This window comes from Neofelis nebulosa, chromosome 1 (genome assembly GCF_028018385.1).
Source record: "Neofelis nebulosa isolate mNeoNeb1 chromosome 1, mNeoNeb1.pri, whole genome shotgun sequence".
Classification (NCBI taxonomy): Eukaryota; Metazoa; Chordata; class Mammalia; order Carnivora; family Felidae; genus Neofelis; species Neofelis nebulosa.
Window position 1 is genome coordinate 161325211 of NC_080782.1, and position 23166 is coordinate 161348376.

The 23166-nt window shown below is 53.2% G+C and overlaps 1 protein-coding gene across 1 annotated transcript in view; it reads left to right on the forward strand.

Annotated features, from left to right (window-relative positions):
* Positions 1-10029: 10029 nt before the first annotated feature.
* GAS6 (growth arrest specific 6) overlaps positions 10030-23166 on the forward strand; it is a 33533-nt gene continuing 20396 nt past the window's right edge. Inside the window, exons 1-4 of the mRNA XM_058741718.1 lie at positions 10030-10307; positions 10553-10719; positions 21367-21391; positions 22745-22807. Of these exons, the coding sequence (XP_058597701.1) occupies positions 10229-10307; positions 10553-10719; positions 21367-21391; positions 22745-22807 (334 nt within the window). The 5' untranslated portion in view covers positions 10030-10228. The remainder of the gene's footprint in view (positions 10308-10552; positions 10720-21366; positions 21392-22744; positions 22808-23166) is intronic.

Below are 23166 nucleotides of genomic sequence, written 5' to 3' on the forward strand. Positions count from 1 at the left end.
CTCATGTACATTTGTATATGTGTGCACGCGCTTGTGTGTGCATCTGTGTGTCTGTGTGTGTACACATGTGTATTTGTGCATGTGTACGTGTGTGTGTGTGTGCACACTTGTGTGTGCATCTGTATGTGTGTGCACGTGTGTGCGTGTGTACATGTCTGTGCACGCTCACGTGTGTGTGCACACACATGTCCCACGCTTTGTGTGCGTGTGTGTGTCTAGACGTGTGTGCATGCGTGTGTGTACGTGTGTGTTTGTATGTGCACGAACACTCACATTCTTGTTTGTCCAGTCTGGGAGGCCCAGGTCACAGGGCGTGCACCCTAACACTGACAGCTGAGCCACCCCGTGGGCGGATGGGAGCCCGTGAGGGCACAGAGCATGTCCCCAGGGCCGTGGATGCGGGTTAGCAGTGACTAGACTCTCCTGTGGGGCATCCCCAGATCACATTGTCCAAGAGCCACTGTGGCAGAGCGTCTGGTCTTCAGAGCACCACCTAAAAGGCCTCTTGCACTGTCCCCACACCCGGAATGATGGCTCTCTGGTTCTGTCTACACCTGGAAGGAGCCCTCTCCTGCTGTCTACACCCAGAATGACGGCTCTCGCACTGTCTACACCCAGAAAGAGCCCTCTTGGCACTGTCCCCACACCCAGAATGACAGCATTTTGCATCTCATGGGGACCGAAGCCATCCTCTGCCCAGCACCTCAGCCCAGGAGGACTCCAGCAGGGGCGCACGGAGTCCACCCCCAGACACAGTGTCCGCGTTCTGGAAGAAGGCAGAGAGGATTGGTCTTCCCGTCCTGATGTTTCACGACCCTGGGGAGTGTCCCTGCTCTCAGCGTGGCCCTGGTGGCTGCTGGCTAGGGAGAAGGCAGGCAGGTGCGTGGCCACATTGTGCACCCCACCTCTGGGGCGGGGAACCCTCATATGGCCACACGGGGTCCTCCTGGCCTCCAGAGCTCCCAGCTGCTTCAGCCAGCCAGTGGGCCCTAGCGGGCCCAGGTGGGAGGGACACAGCCATGCCGTGCAGGGGAAATGTCCCCTCCGCTGTGGAGGCCAGAGAGGCAACGGCAGGAGCCTGATGCTGAGGGTGCCACACAAAGGTGGGGCAAGAGAGAAGCTTACTGAGACACATGAAGGGAAAGTAGGAAAGACCCGGAGCAGACGACTGTGCTACTTAATGCAGAGACGGTGGAAGGACCACGTGGCACCGATGTCCCCGCCCACAGCTCCGTCACCTCCAAGTGGTGAGAGGGAATCCAACCCAGGGCTGCTGACAGCAGGGTCCGAGCTGCACATTATGTTTCTTTTTTTTTTTTTTTAAATTTTTTTTAATGTTTATTTTTGAGAGAGAGAGAGAGACAGCATGAGCAGGGGAGGAGCAGAGAGAGAGGGAGACAGAATCCGAAACAGGCTCCAGGCTGTGAGCTGTCAGCACAGAGCCTGACATGGGGCTCGAACCCACAAACCACGAGATCATGACCTGAGCCGAAGCCGGACACTCAACCGACTGAGCCACCCAGGCGCCCCTGCACATTATGTTTCCAAAAGGGTTTCCTTCAGAGCCAGAGACCGAGGCTCCCTCTGGAAACCTGGTGTTGCACTACCTTCACCATTGTTCGCCTTTACTGTCACAGTAACCAAATCCCGAAAGCTACCACTGCTAATGAGTGGGCCCAGCAGGCCACTGTGGTGACAGCGGTGAGACCAGTGGTCGTGGACACAGCTGGTGGGGCCGCTGTGCCCAGGCCCTCGGCCGAGAGCTCCGTCTGCACTCACTGTTTCTGTTCTCATGACAGCACACGGTGAAGAGAAGCTGGCAGCCACGCGGGCCCCCTCCCCGCCTCCCTGCGTCCTACCGCCATCTCCCGGGGCTGTCCCCGCTCTGCCTCGGACGCCGGCCCCTCTGGGAGCCTCCCTGCAGCCACACTGATGAAGGACCCAAACAGAAGGAAGCCTCTGGCTGCTATTTGTGGTGACTTTCCTTCCACCCAAATCCATTTGAAGTGTGTTCAGTTCCTTAGCGAATAAGTTATCTGAGCCGCTAAATGGAAAGGAGAACATCTTCTAGTAGGCTTTGCAAAATGTCTCTTTGACACGTAGTCGTGTGGGGCAATGGATGGGAATCGGAAACCGGCAGCAGGCCGAGGAAGCGTGCATCAACGGTCCTCCCACGGGACGGTCACTGCCGTGAAACGCAGAGCAAACCCCACGAAGTAACGGCAGTGTTTCCCGTCGTGAAAACATACGTCTGAGCCAACTCTCAGACTTCCTCAGCAAATGTTTTATCGGCCGGAGAGGAAAATGTTTTCTGAAACAGTTACAGTTCCAGATGCCCTAAAAGGTAACATTCCATATTATGTACACTTATCTACACCTCCAACACGAAAAATTTTTCTTCTAGAAAAGGGGCATCTGTTGCATTTTGTCCGCCTGGCGCTTTGCCTTTTTGGAGCCCTGCCCTGCCCTGAAGGGCTGAGAGTCCCTCGGCATGTTCCCCGCTGGAGCTGTGCACACACATGGTCAGGAGCAGGGCTGAGCCCCCCTGCTGAGCCCCTGGTGTGAGGATGTCACCTGCACTGGCAGCGTTCTGTCCCAGCCGCTCACACGGGAAGCGTTTACAGCATGCAGGAGAGCGAAAGGCCCAGTCATGGTGTGGCCAGACCCTGAGGCCAGCACAGGTCTGAACCGACCAGTGACTGAAACCAGGACGTTCCTGTTTGCCGGGCGTCTGTATGTGCAGGACCAGCCCTGACGAACACGGCACTGAAATGCACAAGTCTCTGGGCAGTCCCTGGGCAATGACATTACAGGGCTGGTGCTCTGTCCCAAATGCAGGTGCATCGGGCTACCTCAGTCATGCTTGCTTTCAGGGCCTCCCCGGGCCCGCAAGTCATGGAGGAGATCCCACCTGGCTATCCTGGGCATGACACCCCCCTGTCTGTCCGGCTGCACCCACACCCTTCCCAGGTGGTCCTCAGCTCCGAGGCTCCCCCGTCAACACCACTTATACAGCAGTTCTCCTGAGCTGGGCCCACTTGCCTGGACCGCAGTCGCCCCTGTAGCAGCAGACAGCTCACAGAGAGTGTTGTTCCTCTCTCCCCTCCTAAGGCCAGGAGGGAGTCTGGAGTGGCAGCGGCAGGGCTGGAGCAGGGCCAGGGCACACAGGCAGGCCGTCAGTTAGGACCTGCCGAGGGGCTCCCACCCACCATCTCACTTCCCTGTCACACTAGGCACCAAGAGTCAGTAAGTCTATGCTGCTTGCAGATGAGGAAAAATTTCTTAAAAGTAATCTCTGCACCCAACATGGGGCTTGAGCCCACAACCCTGAGATCGAGTCACACGCTCTCCAGACCGAGCAAGCCGGGTGTGCCACAGAGAAGGAAATTTGTGGTGGAGAAAAGTGGCCAAAAATCGCTCTAAGTGGAGGAGGTAAATGTATCTGTCCAGCTCAAGGTCCCTCTTCCCACCTCCCCGTCTGTCTTCACTGCAAACTCAAGAAGACCAGGGCCTTGGACTCAGGTGAGTGTAACTCCTTTCAGATGAAGGAGGAGTTAACCTGGCTAGGGTAGGCACCCTTGACCGGAAGCAGTCACTGTTCTACGTAAAGATCCCTACAGCATTCCACAAAACCATTTATATGGGGGCATTTGGCACAACACCCCTTGTAAGTCACAGGCTGCAAAGGTGCTCCCCTAGGGGGCCAAGCGGGGGAAGTAACCATCTCAGTAGCCCCCCGCTGAGGGGGTCTAGGATCTGGGACTTTTGATTTTAAAACTGGGAACATCCTTGCAAAGCTAGGGTGGAGCCCAGCGGACTTACCCATGGAAGGACTTTCACCTTAATGAGGTCCCACCACCTTCATTCACGACAGTAAGTAGTGTTCTTCAAATTTTCTGAGCACAACCCACAGTAATAAACGTATTTTACATCACAACCCAGACCACATTCACAAAAATAGATATTGGAGAAATAAGGAACTCACAGCCAATAAAACTCTGATATATTCCTCTGTTCTAACCCACATCATTAAAAACCACTGGTTAACAAAACACTAACTTTTGCAAAATTAAAAACCCGACTAAACCAGTGGGTTGCAAAACATGCTCTTAAAAAAAAAACAAAACCAAAAACCTTCATTAAAGTGTGACTGGGGGTTTCTGCTTCTGGACAAGAGACAGCAGCAGAGACCAGATTTACCTCCCCACCTAGAACAACTGAGCAAGCAGACATATATATAAAGTAACAGTTTTCAACACACTGGACATTAGGCAACAAAGGAGTGAACCCTGGGGGACAGGAAATAAGTGAGGTGGCCCTAGGATTGCCAAGGTCACTGCCTAGAGGGAGAGACGAGGTTGCCATATGTGGAGGACACACGCAGAGCCAACTGCCCAAGTAGGAGAGGGCGATGCAGAGAAAGAAGTTCAGAGACCTGCAGAGACCCCCTCCGGTCAGCTGATCATCACAAGGAGACAAAGGGCAAGACGAAGCTATGATGTTCGATAGGTTAGGTATATTAAATGCACTTTTAACTTACCATACTCTCGATTTATGCTGGGTTTATCAGGATGTAACTGCATCACAAGTCAAGGAATGTTTGTATTAAAAAGACATAAGACCTCGTCAATGACCTCAGCTTCTATCTTGAGAAACTAGATGAAGAAGAGAAAATGAAATGCAGTGTAAACAGAAGAAATACAATTATAAAAATTAGATGGATAATGATAAAATAGAAAACAAAAAAAAAAAATAGAGAAATATCATTAAACCAAAAGCTGGTTCCTTGAAATAGAAACACTTGTTGAATCTCTAGTCAGAAGGATTCAGACAAAAAGAGAGAAGACACAAATTATCAATACTGAGAATGAGAGGTGTCATCACTACAGACCTACAAATATAAAGGAATATTATGAATAACTTCCTGCCAATATGTTCAATACCTTAGGTGAAAAGGCAAATGTCCTCAAAGACACAGACTGTGAAAGTTTACTCACAAAGAAACAACCGGAACGACCTTATTTATATCTGTGAAAGAAACTGAATTTATAGGTGAGAACCTTCCCACAAAGACAATCCCAGGTGTGTATGGCATCACGGACAGCATTTGTCAGCCATTTAAGGGAAAAATAACACAAATTCCATACCAACTCTTCCATTAAACTGAGTAGGAGGAAGCACTTAACAACTCATTCGATGAGACCAGCATATCTCGGGTGCCAAACCAGATAAAGGCAATTCAAGAGGGGCACCCGGGTGGCTCAGTAGGTTAAGCGTCCAACTTCGGCTCAGGTCATGATCTCAAGGTTCGTGGGTTCAAGTCCTGTGTCGAGCTCTATGCTGACAGCTTAGAGCCTGAAGCCGGCTTCACGTTCTGTGTCTCCCTCTCTGCCCCTCCCCTGCTCATGCTCTGTCTCTGTCGCTCTCAAAAATAAATAAATGTTAAAAAAAAATTAAAAAAAAAAGACAATACAAGAAAAGAAAATACCCTCATTAACATGGTTGCAAAGATTCTTTTTTAATTTTTCTAAACGTTTATTTATTTTTGAGACAATGAGGAGCATGAAGTGGGGAAGGGGCAGAGAGAGAGGGAGACACAGAATCTGAAGCAGGCTCCAGGCTCTGAGCAGTCAGCACAGAGCCCAACTCAGGGCTTGAACTCGTGAACCATGAGATTATGACCTGAGCCAAAGTCGGACACCCAACCGACTGAGCCACCCAGGGGCCCCATGGTTGCAAAGATTTTAACAAAATACTACATCATCAGGTGAGGTTCTTCCCACATTTGAAAATCAATCAAGGTAATTACATATTAATGAATGGAAAAAGGAAAAAAAAAATGATTCTCTCAACAGATGCAGAAAAAGCATTTGACAGAATCCAACATCCATTTCTAATGAAAAGAACTCACAGAAAATTGAAACTAGAACGATAAAAAGCATCTATGAAAGCCCTGTAGCTACCATTATACTTAATGGTGAAAGACTGAGTTGTTTCCACGTGGGATCAGGACTAACACAGGGATCCACTGTCACCATTTCCAGCCAACATTGTTGTGGAGGTCGCTAGACAGTCAATAAGTCAAGGAAAGAAGCAAAAAGTGCACAGCTCTGAAAGGAGATTTGCTGTATTTACAGACAACATGACCATCTATGTAAAAAATTCTACCGAATCTATTAAAAAAAATTGAAACTAGTAGTTAAGCACAGTTGTAGAATAAAAGATAAATGTACAAAAAACCAAATATTTAAATACTCAGAAATTGAAATTAAAAAGATTTACAATAAAACAAAGAAATGTAAAATATGTGGGAATGAATTCAAAGTGGGTCATAGTTCTAAATGTAAAATGTAAATCTATAAAACTTCTGAAAGAAAATATCGTGACCTTGGAGTAGGCAAATATAATTCCAAAGCAGAATTCATTAAAGGATAAATAATAAATTGTACTTCAAAATTAAGAGGAAAAAGAGCAGTGTTTCATTGTTTAAAATAATGAAAAACCAAGTCACAGACTGGACTAAATATTTGCAAATCACAGTCTGATACAGGTCTTGTGTCCAGAAGATTTAAAGAACTCTTAAAACTCAACAAATAATTCAATAATTGGGAAAGTACAGAGCCCAAGTAAAAGGAAAAAAAGATGATAAAATTAAAACAGACATTTCACCAAAGAATATATTTGGATGGCAATGAGCACATTAAAATCTGCTCAGCATCATAGTCCTAGAAAAACGCAAATTCAAGTCACAAGGAAATACCACCAAACACCTACCAGAATGGCTAAAATTAAGAAGACTAGGGCACCTGGGTGGCTCAGTCGGTTGAGCACCCCACTTGATTTTGGCTCTGGTCATGGTCTCAGGGTCGTGAGATCGAGCCCTGTGTCCAGCTCTGCGTTGACAGCTCAAAGCCTGCTTCTCTTTCTCTCCCTTTCTCTCTGATCCTCCCCTACTCATGCCCATGTGCACATGCACGTTCTCTCTCTCTCTCTCTCTCTCTCTCTCTCTCTCTCAAAAAAAAGACTAACCTTAGCAAGTGTGGGTGGGATATGCAACAATTTGAAACTTTCATATACTGTTGGTGGAAACATAAAATGGAAATTCACTTTGAAAAAGTTTGTGAGTTTCTTAAAAAGTCAAATACCTACCATACAGTCCAGTGTTATTTCCTACATATTTCCTCAAGAGAAGCAAAAGCTTATGTGCGTACAATAACTTATACATGAATGCTCATAGTCCCTTTGTTGGTAATAACCAGTAACTGGAAACAAGCCAATGTCCATCAGCAGGTGAATGCTAAAAAAACTGTGGCATATCCACATGACAGAATACTGGTGAGCAAAAAAAGAAGAAGAAGGATGGGGGGGGGGGAGGAGGAGGAGGAGAAAAAGGAATAAAAAAAGAATAAACTATGTGCAACAATGTAAGTGAATCTGAAAGTGAATTTGCCTAGTGAAAGAAGCCAGACAAAAAAGCACATTCTGTAGGATTCCTTTTATGCAACATTCCAAAAAGAGCAAACTAGTCTATAGTGACAAAGTGGGCCAGTGATTTTGCCTGGGATGGAGTGAGGGTGGGGCAGGGACACTCAGGAGGGAGGGATTACCAAAGGGCATGAGGAAGTGTTTTCAAAGTATGGGTATGCTCTAGAGGAATGTGGTGGTGGGTTTACAGGTATGTACGTTCATCATAGATACCACAAAACTTATTATGTAGCTTATTATATTTCCATTATGCCTCAATAAACCTGCTTTAAAAACAAAGAAAACCCAATATGACTGGTTTGGTCAGCGCCCACCACACTGCCTTTTAAGACAACACAGCAAGTACTCAACTCACACTTACCGATTTATTGAGCAGATTCATAAATGAACAGCCTCAGCACCTTGAAATCATCACCCACAGAAGTGATGGTGGAAGGAAATGCAGAATTTTTCTCTCCCCACCAACACCTTGTTTCTGACACCCGCACTTTGACCCTAACCCCCACACTTTCATCCCACTTGGCCTTGGCAAGACGAGCCCCTGACCACAGCCTGGCTGACAGTCCATACGAGGTGTCCACGGCACTAGGTCTAACCTGCCCCTTGTAAAAATGAGCTACTTCATCGTGGTTACTTCGAGGTGTATAACACAGTGCCTGACGACTCTCCCCAATTTCAGAACGCATTATCCAAATTGTTGCTTATCCATTTTCTTTCTCTGCCTTAAAGCAAAGTTTCTGCATTGGTCTTGGGGTTAGCTTGGGTCAGACACCCTCCCTCGCTCCCTATATTTGCTTCCTGTATTCTACAGTTATTCAGGTGAGCAAGTGTGTGTGAATGCATTTTATTAAAGCAAGTCTCTTCATAATGGGTGCTGTTGGGGTTATTGTGATACCAAGTCAGCAGAAAGGATAAACGGGGAAAAGCATCGAGGGGTTTGAGGTCCAGGCTGACAGGTCAGGGGGCCTGAAAGCCTTCTTCTAGTTGGGATCATGCTAACGCCTGGTCACCTGAAGCACTGAGCCCATACTCAGCACGGACCCTCCCCGAGGGACATGAAGAGGCCATGACACTCACTCTTACTGGGATCCAACTCTGAGAGTCCCACGAACTCTATAAACTCTCTTGGCCAAACACACAGAAATAGGAAAGAAGAAAGCCACTGCAAACAATGTGTAGGAGTTTGCATACTTCCTGAAATACATCCACGGGCCACCTGGTTCAGAATCCTAGGAAATAAGAGACGCACGATTGATTAATTAATTAAGGATCTGTGTAAATACACACTGAAGAATTTACTGCCCCACCCAGGTTCTTGAAACAGGTTCTCCTTAAGAACAACAAGCAGGAAAATTAATGTAGTAAATGCTCTTTCCAAGCCCAAGGCATCCAGGCTGCTTTCATCCGTTGCTGGCTGAGGTGGGAGAGCAGCTCAACTGCAGATCACAGGTGCAGAGGACTTACCTATTAAATTGTGCATTCCCTTTGAAGAGCTTTCTCACCAGTGTTCATTCCCCCGACTTTAACGTGTTAATGCTCATTAACCCCACCTTCAAACCACGACCTCAGGGAATCGGACCAGCATCAACGCTTCATTCTCCCACTACAGCAAGCCAGGGGAATCTGAGGTCAGGACTCGGGCCTAGAGCCCGGGGCACGACGACCACAGTGACCCACCATGCGGGGTGGGGGTTGGGGGGGCTGTGTCCAGGCCCCTGCCAGCCTCGCTGCTGCTTCAGTCCCCCGGGGGAGCCCTCCGCTTCGTTTTGGTTTTGTTTGTTTGTGTGTTTTTGGCCCCTGAATTTGCGAAATACTCCGGAGAGAGAGACAGAAAGTCTTGGTCTCCCAGAAGAAGCACAATGTTGCTTTCAGCCTGAGTATTTACTGGGAAACCTCAATGTCATTCATCATTATGGAAGACAGAGGTTACAAAAGGAAATAATCTCCTCTCGCTCCCTGGACCTCGCTGGGATTTGGTCTGGCCTCAGTTTATCCTTTCTTCGGGGGTTTTAAGTCTTGAGAAAATGTGCTCGGGAATGGGGAATCCAAAAAGGGTGCGGTAGATTTGGGGTGCGGGTGGCGGTGGTGGGGCGGGACGAGGGTTCAGTGTGGTGAGCGGTCAGGCGGCACCTGGTCACCTGGCACCTGGCTGTTTGCTGCTTCCTTTTACCCGCGACCGGGTCAGGCTCGGTCATCGACTTGAATCTCCTTCTCCTGGACGCACCCGCCGCTCTAAGTGGCCACGTCGTCCGGGTGGGGTGACGGGTCTCCCCGGGGTCTTTGATCTCTGCGGGGCTGGGGTGGGGGGAGGGGGGATGCTGGGAGCTGGCGTGGGTTGGGTGGGCGGGTGCTGGGAGCTGGCTGGGCGGGGTGGGGTGGGGGTGCTGGAAGGCACGGGGGGTGGTGCTGGGAGCCGGCGGGGGGGCGGGGGGGGTGGGTGCTGGGAACACACGCGCCCCGCCCCCGCGCGGCCCCGAGCCGGGTCCTGCCCGCGCGCCCCGCCCCGGCCCCGGCCGCGAGCGCCGAGGTGCCGCCGCCGCCGCCGCCGCCGCCGCCGCCGCCGCCGCCGCTGCCGCCGCCGCCGGGATGTGACCTTCACAGCCGCCTGCACGGGATGAGCGGAGCCACCGCCCCGCGGCGCCCGCGGCTCGCCACGGCCTCCCGGGCGCTCTGAGAGCGCGCGCTCCCGGCCCGGTCGCCGTCCCCGGCCCTCGCCCCGCGCTCGCCCCGGCCCGGCCCCGCCATGCCGCCGCCGCCCGCGCTCGCCGCCGCCCTGGGCACCGCGCTGCTTGTGCTCCTGCTGGCCTCCGAGTCCGCGCACAGTGAGTACCGGGCCGGACCCCCGTGCCCCTCCCCAGAGTCCCCCCGCGGGCGCCTGCTCCCCGCGCCCCCGCTCTCCTCCCGCCCCGGGCGCCTGCTCCCCGCGCCCCCGGGCCCCGCACGCCGCAGCCGCGTCCCCGGGGGGCTGGCGGCCGAGAGGACGGCGCGTGCGGGGCGGGGTTGACGGCGTGTCCCCGTTCCGTCCCCGCTCTCTCCCGGCGTCGTCCTCCCGCCCGCGTCCGGGCAGCTGTGATGCTGCGGGCGCGAGAGGCGGCGCAGTTCCTGCGGCCCCGGCAGCGACGCGCCTACCAGGTCTTCGAGGAGGCCAAGCAGGGCCACCTGGAGAGGGAATGCATTGAGGAGCTGTGCAGCCAGGAGGAGGCCCGGGAGGTGTTCGAGAACGACCCCGAGACGGTGAGCGCGCGCAGTCCCGCTGCTGGGGTCTGGGAACATCCTCCGTACGCGCTGCTGGGGAGCCTCACGGGGACGCCCCTTCCCCGCTGCGCAGACAGCCTTGGTGTTAGGGGTGCCGGGGCTGCAGTCAGGTCTCCCAGTCAGGAGTGCTGGAGGGGGGGGCGGGGAGCCCTGGGTCCCACCCTCAAGCCTCCTGCACACCTTTTGGGCCCCCTTTCTCCTGGTGACCCCAGGTGCTCCCGCAGCTGTAAGCAGGTGCGTGAATGGGTCATCTTGAGACCCCATTACCTTGGTCAGCAGGCCTCTGAAGGCAGCCGCCTTCAGGGAAATGTGCAATAGGCAACACCTCCTCAGTGTTTAAGATGTAAGAGGAATACAGTGGGTAAAAGCCTAAAGGGCTTCCTGCCTCCCCCCTTACATGGACCGGAAGTGAGGGGTGGGCTGCCCGCAGCCCCTAGATCCTCACCAAGGGGTATGGACTGTGTGCCTGAAAGAGGAAATGAAAGACGTGGCCTCTGGGATCGCTTGCCACAGCAGGTCCCGAAAGCCAAAACGGAAATAGGACCAGGACATCTGTGGGAGGGGTGGGCATGAGGTCTGGGGTCGGGGGGCCCCCCCGCCAGGGTGCCCTGTGGAGGCCTCCTTCAGCAAGGTGCTCTTTACAAGCAGCTAGTGACTTTGGGAGCCTGGCTGTGCTGGCTCAGGACGTGACTCTATTAATAACGTCCTTGGGGGGTGTGGGGCGGCAGGCAGCCAACAGTAGGGAACAGCCCTTGTGGACTCAGCATCTGTGCAGGAGCTCTGCCCTCCCCGGGAGGGGACCCACGGGACCCTGCGTGTGTATCGGCCCTGGGGCAGATGCCCTTGGAGAGTGCCAGTGTGCAAATCGGATGGGCTTTATACCATGAGGTCAGGGTGACTTCACAGACATTTTTGGTTCTACCGGAATGTTTCTTCTAAAGAATTCTGGGATAAAATAAACACTGTGTGCAATAAATGGATAGCTCTGTGGGGCCCACAGAGGCTTTGTCTTCCCTGGTATTTCTCATCATTTGACCTGACAACCCTTTCCAGGCCGTTGTGAAGCGAGTTTTGAGGAGATGGCCAGCCCCCAGCAGTTCTTGTGCGAGTTGCTGCCGTGGGGTGGGCTCTGAGAAGGTTGTTTTCTCCAGGGCCGTTGCTTTCCACGTCAGTAGCAGCACCGGTTCAATCTTTCTGTAAGGGCAGCACTGCTGGTCTTTTCTGGCCTGTTTTCCGGTTTCTTTAATGACGAGCCTGGTGGCCCAATGAGTCATCCCCTGCAGAGGATTTCTGAAGGCCTAGCAACAGGGCCATGTGCCTGGCCAGCAGGTCCCTGCCCGGTTGCAGGACTGTGTGACAGGTGCAGCGGGGCTCCCCAGCCCCCAGACCTTGTACTCACAGGTGAGAAGAGTTGAGGCAGCGAAGCTACTGTCCACCCCCATGGCCACTCCCGGCTGTGCTTGCCCAGAACGACAGGGCCTGACCTGGCTTTTCCTTGCTGCCTGGACACACTGTGTGTTAGCCACAGTATCCTTCTTCCCAGAGTATTAATCCCCTCGATGATTTTAATTGCTTTTATGTTTTAATCGTAACTTTATTTATAAACGTCTGACACAAAGGCAAGAGAAGGAAAAGTGTGTTTGCTCAGGACCCATGATTTTAACTCAGCCAGTGCTCTCTGGGTGCATTCCTGCAAGGGAGGTCATGGCCGCCGCAGCCTCCAGGGGTCCTCGTCCCTACAGCAGAGACTTGTGAACTTCTTTCATAGGAAAGCAGTGCGTGGTTTTCCAGGATCCTGTCCTCCTCGCCAGTCCCTGCCGGCAATAGTAACTACATCCTTCTCTTCTGGAAACTGGAAATTTGCCAGTTTCCCAGGTTACACCAGCTACTTCAGGGTCGTCCCTCAAGGTCAGCTGGGTTGCAAACCCTTCACCTGAACCTGTACCTTGCATCTTGTGTAGACCGTAGTGAAGACTGTTTGGCCGTTGGCTTGTGGCATGCTGGGAGGAGCCAGGCTAGGGTTAGGAGTCACCCTCACCACCATGGGGGCACTCTGGAAGGGGCCACCCTGTCCTCAGGGTCGGGCTCAGTGGCAGGCATACACAGCCACCTGGTCCTGCTCTGTCCTTCTGGCAGAGAGGGCACCACTGCCCTCCGGTTCTGATCCTGTGGCTCTGGGGGCGCACTAGTGAGTGAGCCCCAGGGAGGGTGTGCGGGAGCTGGGCCCTGCTCCCCAGGTTGGGCAGGCTTGAGCACCTGGAGGGCCAGCTCTGGGCTGCAGATGTACTTTCTGGTGTTTGGAGGCTTGTGCTGGAGTGCTGACTGCTAGCTGGGTGGGCTGTTCCTGCCTGATCCAGATTGTTCCTGACTAGGCTGTCTTTCTCTTGGGAAGGGAAGTGACCTTCACAGCAGGTAGCTGCTAGCACAATGGTTCCTTCCTGATTCCAGTCTTATCACACACCTGTGCTGGAAAGGAAGGGGGCCTGGGGTGGGGGGCTTCCTGACATCCTGGTCACCCTCCTGCTTCCCTCCTGGGAGCAGATAGTCCTCCCCCTCATGCCTCAGTCCCCTGGGGAGTGTCCCAGGCTCCCCATTGTTGCCAGGGCTAACGTTCCTCTGCAGGGCTCAGGGACAGTTGATTCCCTCCCTATCTGTTTCCTCTCACATGCTACGCTCCCCGCTGGCTCGCCCTCTCCTTGCTTGTCCTCAGTATCGCTTCCCGTTCACAAGACCCCTTCTATGCTGGGATTCTCCTAAGCTCACCACAGGCCAGCCCAGCAGAGTCGCCTTCTACATAAATCCTTTAAGGCTGGCGGGTTCCAGACGCCGGAGGCCGTCTCAGTAATCGGCCTTCGCTTCCGGAAAGGGTTCTGGACAAAAAACTTAGCCAGCCCCACCCTACCTGCCTCCCAGCTCCTGGGAGCCCTCCCCTCTTGGGAACCCGCTCTTGGCAGCCACAACCTGGTGCTAGGAAAGAAACTCCAGGCCCTGGCCTTGACCCAGCACTTCGTTAAATTTGAGGGCAGACAGTATTCGCAGCATGGCCAGCAGTGCACCTGGAGGGCTTCACATCACAGGTGCATGACCGCTGGCCAGTGCTTGAGCTCACATGTGTCCCCCTTGCCCGTCTCTCTCCATGTCTCCCCCTCCCACCTCCTCCATGTCTCTTGGATGTGGGGGAGCCCGGTGGTGCTGGTGGAGGGTTTTAGGGGTACAGTCAGCTTCAAAACCCTGCACTGCTGCTGGCCTCCAAGGACACTGTCTTCCTGAGATCCCTGTTTCTTTCAGGACAGCTTGGGGACAGGTACCCCTACAGAGATGAAAGTCTTACCTTCCAGCCTAAGGCCTAAGGGGTCTCACAAAGACCCCAGCAGGAGGTGGGAGGGAGGAAGAGGGCACATGGTCACCAGTCCCCCCAACCCCTGCCACGACTTGCCTCTGCAATGTGGGTGCCCTGGCTGGGGAGGTGACATACCGGCTGTGACCTCCAGGACAGCCACCGGCTGCCCACCTGCCCCCACCACCACCCCACCGCTGCCTTGTAGGTGGCCTGCATACACTGCCCCACGCACACACTGCCCGTCTCCTTTCTTGGGGTTCTTAAGGGAAGCAGCTCCTGCGGACCGTGGCCTCCCCTCCTGGACCCTCTCCTTCTTGGGCTTTCGCCCCTAGGGGCCGCAGGGAAGCTGGTCACGGGCTGGATTCGCCATTGTGGGGCTGGTTCTGTTTTGTCTTGAGGTGGCTGCTGCTGAGCTGAAAGGCCTGGGGCGGGGGTGCCGCTGAGGCAGGACCGGCCCTACTTGGCTGCCCCGTGCTGGGTTCTCTCCTGGGCGTCTGCAGGCACTTCAGCTGTGCTGTTCAGCCTCTACAGACCAGGCCCAGTGGATGACACTTGGTCCTTGCCAGTGGGCCCAACATCTGCCGAAAGCCAATTAAAGACATTTTGGAAAACGCTGTAGAAGCAAAACAGCCTTCTAAGACTCTGATGCTTATGGCCTGTTTCTTGAGATTCCAGGTAGCTGGGGCCAGGATTTTCCAGACACTTCCCGGGTCATCCCTGTGTTCCAGTCATGCTGACAGGTGACCCACTGTCTTCACACTCAATGCCCCTCTTCCCTGGGGTCGGTGGGTTGGCACTGGGGGCTGTTTCTGTGATGCAGCATCTGTTGAGGCTCAGGGGTTAGTGTCTGACGTCGGGAATGCTCTGTGCCTCTGCAGTGCTGGTCCGGGGGCCCCACTGTGAGCTGTGTTCTTGTGAACTTGGACCTTGATGGGGTGCAGTTCATTGGAAGTTTTATAATAACTTTTCAAGAGGACTTGAAGTTCTGGAACAATATCCGGCCTGCTCCCAGTGATCGCACAATGACAGATGTGTTGTTCAAATGAGATAGTTTGAACCCCATACTATCATACTTGTTTCCTCAGACTTCTTTTGTCAGATTTGAGAATTGTTTCTTTCTGGTATCAGTGCCCATGGTAATACACAGTTTTCCACATCTATCCCCCAAACCTGCCACATAGACCTGGTTTGCGCAGGGCTTTTCTTGAAACACTGCTCTCCATGAAAATCACACAGCTGGAATCAGCCAGCCCCTGGGGGCAGGCCTCTGCTTCCACCCAGGGGCCACTGAGGCTGTGCTGGGGCGTCCGCCAGGACTGGCATGACGCGGCTGCAGGTGCAGCCGCCTGGGTGACTGGTTTGGACACATGTCTCTATAGTGCGATGCTTCAGATTGAAACGGAAGATCCTGTTGGCAGGTTGCTGTTGGCAGTTGCCAGGGGCCAGGAGTAGGAGAGGGTGCTTCCCACCTGCCCTGTCGCGTAGCAGACCAGCCATTTGTGATGGAAGAGTCACCTTGGCCCCGCCCCGAATGATTGCTGCGGCTGCATCCCTCAGATGCAGGTTCTGGGTTGTCCCACGCACACCCCAGGCTTACCCCGTGCCAGATACGCGTGGAACACCTCACCTGCACCTCACGTGCACGCCATGATGTAGCATGTCTGAAGGGGCATCAAAATGCACTTAAAATTCCTTTCCCTAAGCCAGAAACAGACAAGAACTTTGCAGTAGTGTTCATCACAGGGTCATAGGACGTGGTGGCCCTTATTCCAGATGCTTGTGAACTGAGGCCCAGGAATCTACGTGGGGACTTGCCCAAGTTCACTCTTCACTGGGAGGACACAGATGGAAACTCAGGCCCCAGCATCCAAGGTCAGCATGTTAACTCTGAAGTGATTGACCTTCCGAGGCCAGAAGTGTCTACACAGCCTGCTACGTGGTGACGCACACATGGGCACTGATTCATCCTAAAGCTAGTTATGAAAAGGGCCCAGAGAACCCAGCTTTCCAGCTGACTCTCACCACTCCCCGGGACCCTGTGCTTATCTCGCTGGTATGTGCTGGGCGCCAGGGGCTGGTTCTGGGGGCGTGGGGGTGCGTGCAGCTGCAGGAATCCCACTGCACAGATCCGCAGAGCTGCAGTCCCCAGCTTTTATCTGTGCACCTGCGTGTTGTCCCCACAGGAATTTTTAACAACACATGTGCACATTAGCATCTCAGGAAGTAGGGGAGCGCTGTGGCCTTGAGGGTGTTTCTGGGGCCTGCCCCCCTCCTTGCAGGGCTGACCTGGAGGCCCTGTGGGCCTGGCAGGGGTAGGTAGGGGGTGTCCGTGTTTCCTTTGGTCTCATGGAGTGCTTAAACAGACCCCTGGTTTGGAGAATCTTAGAGGAGATGAACTTGGGAAGACGACAGAGGGATTTTGTGTGAACCACGCTTAGAAAAACATGCACAGACTGAGTGATGCTGGCCTGGGGGACTGAGAACCTGTCAGGGTCCCTGCAGGCTGAGGGGCCAAAGCTTGCCCGTAGATAGCTGCAGATAGCTGCGAATCTCTCCGGGAGCCGTCGTAAAAACTGCGAGACCGTTGTTGTGACTTCCTCCAGCTACCGCAAAGCAGAAGCCTCCGTAATGACGATTCAAGTTAATGTGACTTGGACAGTATTTCCCTTAGAAGTCAAGTTTGCTAGCAAGACAACATTAAGGTCAAAGGATTAGTCAGTGTTGTGGACCGCTTCTCAGGAAGACACCTTGTATTTGTATCACGTAAATAAGCAGTTATTGTGACGCTTGAGTCTCGGCCCACTTTGTCAAATAGCATAAAGAGTTTTGGAAGCAAAATTTCGGGCAGTTATTTATTAAAGGAAGTAAGAAATTCTTAATTTCCTGTTTGAAAAGTAACGACCGTTTGTTATGCTGCGATGTGTGCCTATTACGTCGTGTGAACTAGATCAAAGTGCTGGGTACTCCACGCCAAAAAGACTTACGCACTGCTGATGCTGATGTGTTTGCAAAGCAGTTTCCAGGTCCATTAACACGCTGGTGTCTCGGCCCTCCTGGCAGTGAGCCTCCCATTAACCTGCATATGCGTCAGAGGGCAGGAAGAAGGCAACTGCCCTGAAGGTGAGCCACGGCATCAGGACCGGAAGCTGTCTGGGTCCCCCTGGTTCACCCCGCCCCTGCAGGGACTGCGCCGGCCTGGGAGGAGCTCGAAGAGTTAAAGTAGTTTGGACATGAAGGCATGTACGAGGTGTCAGTTCCCAAATTCTAGAACCTTCCCAGCTGCATGTGGTCCTGTTCATGAACTACAAGAGGGCAACTGTGCTCAGTTCACACTGTGAGCCCAGGTGATGTTTCTGTCTTAATAATGTGCATTTTAACCCACTAGGCTTGTGTGGTTTTTGACCATTTTTGGAAGGCAGGTTTGCTCTCAGAGCATCAAGTTTATAGAGAGACCACTAAGAACCCCACCAAGCCTCAGAAGGCCCCGGGGAAGAGATGCACAGGCTGGGTGCTTGGAGGGCATTTCAGCAGGCTGGGCAGGCTGCCAGGCAAGGAGCTCGTCGTGGTCACAGCTTCTGGAGTTCCAACTCCAGAACTGACTGTCCCGCGGTAGGGGAGGGGCGAGTGGCAGGTGGACAGCCCACACGCAACCTTACCCCACGGGGAGGGTGGGCAACTCCCTGATGCTCTTGACGTTGCCACATGGGAGACTCTGGAGGCACAGACCCCGTGTGGCAGACCAGGGTTCCGGTGGTCAGCACAGGGCAGAGGCAGGTGGGAGGTTCTGTCTGCAGATGGGACTTGTTGAGGATTTCACCAGCCACCTATTTGCTGTCCTTTCTGGTGCTCCCCTTCTTAGCGAAGGGGCCAGATGGGTGACGGCACGATTAAGGAGCAGACATGGAAGAGACCGTCTCACGAAAACACCATCCTGTGGTTTCAGAGCAAACTGCTAGGCCTCACGTTAGACGCAAGTGGACCGAGCCTGTCGTTGGGTTCAGGCCTTGAAGGTGCTTTGGGCACAGGTTCCTGTGTTTACAAGCCTGCAGGGAACAGGAGCATGGGAGAATGCGTCCCAGGGAAGGCCGGGTTTGTTGGAGCACCCAACTCCGTTTACGTGAGGATGTGTGGCCAGTGGGCTCTTGGCCAAGACCAGCACACTGAGCCTCCCAGAACCAGGTGCTCCCCGTAGGTGGGGTGTGAGCTCCACACGGGGCCACTTCACTCACGGGCAGTCCCTACTAGTAAGAGTGACGACTCAGTTGTTGAATCACACATGCACCATGTCTCATCGCCTCCTCAGAGAGTAGGGTCCTTGGAATGAATGGCGGAAGAAGAGGTTGGCAAATGGCAGTTCATCTAAGGATCTAAGTTCAAAAATGCATTGGCAGTTTGTAAGCTTGAGGAAATGTAGTACTGATATTTCTGAGTTTTGGAAGACACAAGCTGAGAGCACCGATTTAGGTATTTCTCCCAGTGTGCTTAGGTTTGTTATAAATAAAATCAACAACTCAGTGAAAATTGTAGGACTCTACATTTGCCTGTTCATTCATTCATACACCCAGCCATCCATGCATTCTTCCTTTGATCCATCCATCCGTCATCCAGCCAGCCATCCACCCATCCAACCACCCATCCATTTACTCATTCTTCCATTCATCTATCCATTCATCTATCATTCATTCACCCATTTAGCAATGGCTCCTGAGTGCCTTCTGAGGGATAGTCAGCACCAGGCCAGGTATCAGGCATATACCTTCCCCTCTGGGATCTTCAGCTCACAGTTAAGTGGCCTGCAGTTTTGCTCATTTCTTTGTGTCTTTAGCTGTTTAAGTAAAGCAGAAGCAAACTCCTGAGAAAAATGATTGCCAAGTGATAGACGGCTTCATTTCCAACCTGGGTGGCCCTGGCCTCCTGCTGGCTGGTCTGCCCATTCCCTGCTCCTGACCCCAGCCAGGCCCTCACACGCCTCCTTGTGTGGTCAAAAAGAAAGGGTAAGTTTGTAGGCAACTGATCCCTGGTTCTGAATCTGGCCATGTGAACTGTGGCTTCTGCTCTGTGGATCCCTGGGGTGGGGGGGGGGGAGGGGTGATGCTCATGGGAGTCAGCCCAGCTCCTGAGCCTCAGGCCACAGTTTATGTGTGGCCAATTTGTGGTGCAGGTGGGGCCGGCTCTCTGTTCTGTGTCCAGTGCCCTTCATTCACTGAGATTTCGATAGGTCTTCCTCTTTGGTCAGAACGTTGAAGGACAATTAGAAATGTCTCTTTCTCTTGGGAGAGTGCATAGTGGTTTTAGGTGCATCTGCCTTAGCTTTGCTGTTACTCGGGGTTAATCATCTCTGTCCTAGATTGCCAGCCAAATGAGCACCCCTCTCACCCCAAATAAATCAAGCACACAAATTAAGATAAATTGTCACCAGCTTATGGCCCAATGGTTTTGGAAACCACATTCCCATGGGTGTGATTAACTTAAGGGAAGGGCACATGGCTTTTCGGTCAGTGAGGCTCTTCTAGAACAATACAATCGCTGTTAAAACACATGACACATAGCTAGTAATAGTGAGGGCTTTGAAAAATATAATACAGCTTTCTGGATAACATATAGAACAGCTTTCCTGTGGCAGTGCCACATTTATGACCATACAGAACAGCTTTCTTGTGGCAGGTGCCACATTTATGACCATACAGAATAGCTTTCCTGTGGCAGGTACCACGTCTATGACAACTGGGAACTCTGCTCGCAGATCCTCAGTGTCTTTAGTTCCTTCGTAGTCTAATTCTTGGTTTTGTTAGTGGACACATCGTACATCCTAAGTCTTTTCTTTCAGAGCCAGAGCCCCTCCCTTTGTGACAAAGTCTGTGGCCTTTGCTCTCCCTCTAAACCCGGAAGATGTCCCTGCCTGCTTGCCCTCAGCTCTGGGGGCTTCATCTGAGTGTGCCTGGCCTCGCTTGCCTTTCCTGTCCGGGAGTGGCCAGTCCATGACTGAAAGCAGCACGGAGAAGTGAAACCAGGCCGTCAGGGCCCTCTGGATGCTGTTGGGGAGGGGTATCCCCGCCCTGGCTGTGTGGCTCTGCCTGCCAGACCTGGCCTCTGTCACACCTGCCTGAATGTCACCTTCACAACCATGATACAAGCTGAAATACAAACTTGCTCTGACCATTACTTTTCTTTTAAAGGAGTTAAGAGTCTAAGCCACGTCTTTATCAGAACATGACTTTCTGATGGGTGTCTTAGCAAAGTGTTGTAAACAGCGAGGGAAGGGGACAGGTGAGGTGCCAGACCATGGCGTGAGGCCAGCTAACTGTGGGGGCCCGTCACTGCAGATGACACACCAGCCCCTTTCAGCGTGGTTTTGGATCCCAGTGTGCTGTCGGGAGCCCGACCTGGCTTCCTAACCTTGGTTGAACACCACGACCCGTCGTGAGCCTCGGTTTCCTCCTCTCTGATGACGGGGTTAATTAAAAAGACCTTGGAGTGGTTGTGAGGGTCAGATGGAAGGACATACAATCACAGCACCTGTAGCAGGCACCCCTCCTCAGTGGGTGCTGCTGTGTAGCGACCTGGTCCCGTCCAGGGGAGCATCTAGGGCCAAGCCACGCTGTGACTGACCCTCAGTGAGAGATGATGGTGGATGGGTGGGGCCAAGGACCCTGGGGACAGTTCCAGCTGCTCTCTGCTGCTGGCCAAGACAGGGCAAGTGGTCCTAGTATTTGGCAGACAGCTGGTATGGTGCAGAGCTCTTAGTTCACGGTCACGGACGGAAAGGACCTTTGCTTCCCTTGCACCCTCCACACCTTGCCCAGCACCAGTTCCTTGTACAAACACAGTCGGTGCAAGTCAGCGCCTGCGTGTGGATGGCCCCACGGGGTCTGCATGCTTCTGGGAGGAGCCCGGTGTCAGCGAGGGTCCAGACAATCTTCCTCCTGGCCCTCCGCCTCCTGTGAGACACTGGGTCCCTTAAATGACATCCCCGTTGCCGCTTACAGAAGGTCCAGGCGGACATCATTCTGCAGCGGCCGAGACAGCAGCCTGGGCTGCACCCTCCCTCTTCTTCCTCACGCCATGGTCCTTGAGGTGGAAAGTGGCTTTCTGGGTGGTTCTGCCCTGCTGTCACTGAGCCAGCTGTGGAGAGTTCCCCGCCTTCCTCACGCACCTGCCCCCCCCCAGGTGCCTGTCTGTGCCCACTGGGGAGGAAGGCGAGGCCCTCTGCCAGCTGCTGCGGGCACTGTGTGGGGAGTGCAGGCCACGCCAGTAAACTGTCGCCCCTTCTTTTTCTTTTTCCGCAGGACTATTTTTACCCAAGATACTTAGGTAAGTTTGCATTGCTGCTTCTGTAGTTGTAGAGGAACAGAGGTGGACATGTCACCTGTCAGCTGGGCCAGCCCGTCCCACAGGTGCTCCTGGGGAGGTTGCTTTACTCACACGGTGAGCTTGGGACTCTTGGAGCACGTGGTCACAGCACCTGTGCCTTTCACAGCAGCACGATCCACGTCAACCGCGATCTAGTGCCGTTATTTGCAAACCGCTTCTCTGTTCTGACTCCGCTAGTTTGCTATTTGGGAATGTGGCTGATTTAGTGAGTCTCAGACCTGTTGGTCTCGGAGTGTCTGCACTCCTGAAGTTACTGAAGATGCCGAAGAGCTTTTGCTCCATGGACTATGGTGGTTGGTATTTGCCGTGTTTTTTAACAGAACTGAGCCCAGTAAGAGATGTTTTTGTTTAATTTGAACAAGAGGAACGGACAGGCAGGTGCTCCTGGCTGCCCAGCAGGTGTGTCACCGGACAGCGTGGCCCCCAGAAAGCTCCCGAGTGTACTTGGGAGAGAAAGTAAGACGCGTGACAGCCAAGTGACCAGGGACCGTCAGAAAGAGGCTCTGGACTTTCCCTGAACTACTCCTTTAATTGATGCTGTTCTAAGATTTTTCTAAGATGTACATCATTATGAGACAGACCTACACCAGGGTCTGTTCCTTCTTAAGTTTGGTGAATTTCCTGTTGGCCTTATGTCCTCTTAGCGGTATCCTCTGGGTCTGTGCCATAGTGGGCCCTGAAGAGCCGGGGACCTGCCCACTCCCAGGCTCCCTGTTGGCCTCCGCAGGCCTCGCTCCTAGGTGTCTGGGATTTGTTTCCAGGGGCAGAGGGTGACCAGCTGTCCCGGGAGCCGCCTCCAGGTCGCCTGGGCCCCGGTCCTCCTGGGCATGACCAAGCGCCAGGGACCTACTGAAGGTCCGGGAGTGGCTCACCACCCGTTCTGCATGAGTTCCTCCTCCAGCTCCCATGTGAACCAGCCTGTCAGACGGCTCGGGGAGGAGGGCACTCAAATCATGACTTCCACATTCAGGGTCCAACGGGGGTTCTGTTGGAGACCAACTTGAAATGAGGTTCACCTCTCTGACTGTGGCCAGAAAACCCAGTGACTGTTCCTGGTCCTTCATGCCACCAGAGAGTCCGCAGACAGACCTTTGGACGCAGTTCTGCCTTTTTGTGGGAGGCCTTTTCTTGCCAGCGTTAAAATCTCTAATAACAAAAGCTGGAGCACCTAGGGAATGTGAATAATCTCCTCTTCCAGAGGTGGCTCAGAGATGACTCACGAGATCTGAGGTCTGTCCTGTCGTCTGTCACCTGTGACAAGAATGACTGACCTGCTTTCCATCTGTCTTACAGACTGCGTCAGTAGGCATGGGCCTCCACACAGCAAGAGCCCAGCTTTCGCCGCCTGCGTTCAGAGTAAGTCCGCCTCCCTGCTGTTCCCCTCAAAGCCCCGCGGGTTTGGGTAACTTCAGGCTCTGCTGTGGTTTTCCAGGGACCTTGACTAGCCCCATTACCTTAAGGAGCTGCGGCCCCGGCCTGAGCTCTGCTCCTTTTCCACTGAACTTGCCCTTTGCAGCAAGTGAGGTTCGTTTCTCTAAATAAGCAAGCAGTGCATGCAATCTAAGCCTTTCCTGGGTGTGAGGAGCAAGCACTTCGCCCCCGGCTGTGCCTCCTGGTCAACCGGTGAAGCTCCAGAGGCCCGGGTTACCAGATCTGAGAATATTCTGGGGCCCGTAAACACATACGCACAGTCTCTTGTTTTGCACAAATGCCAA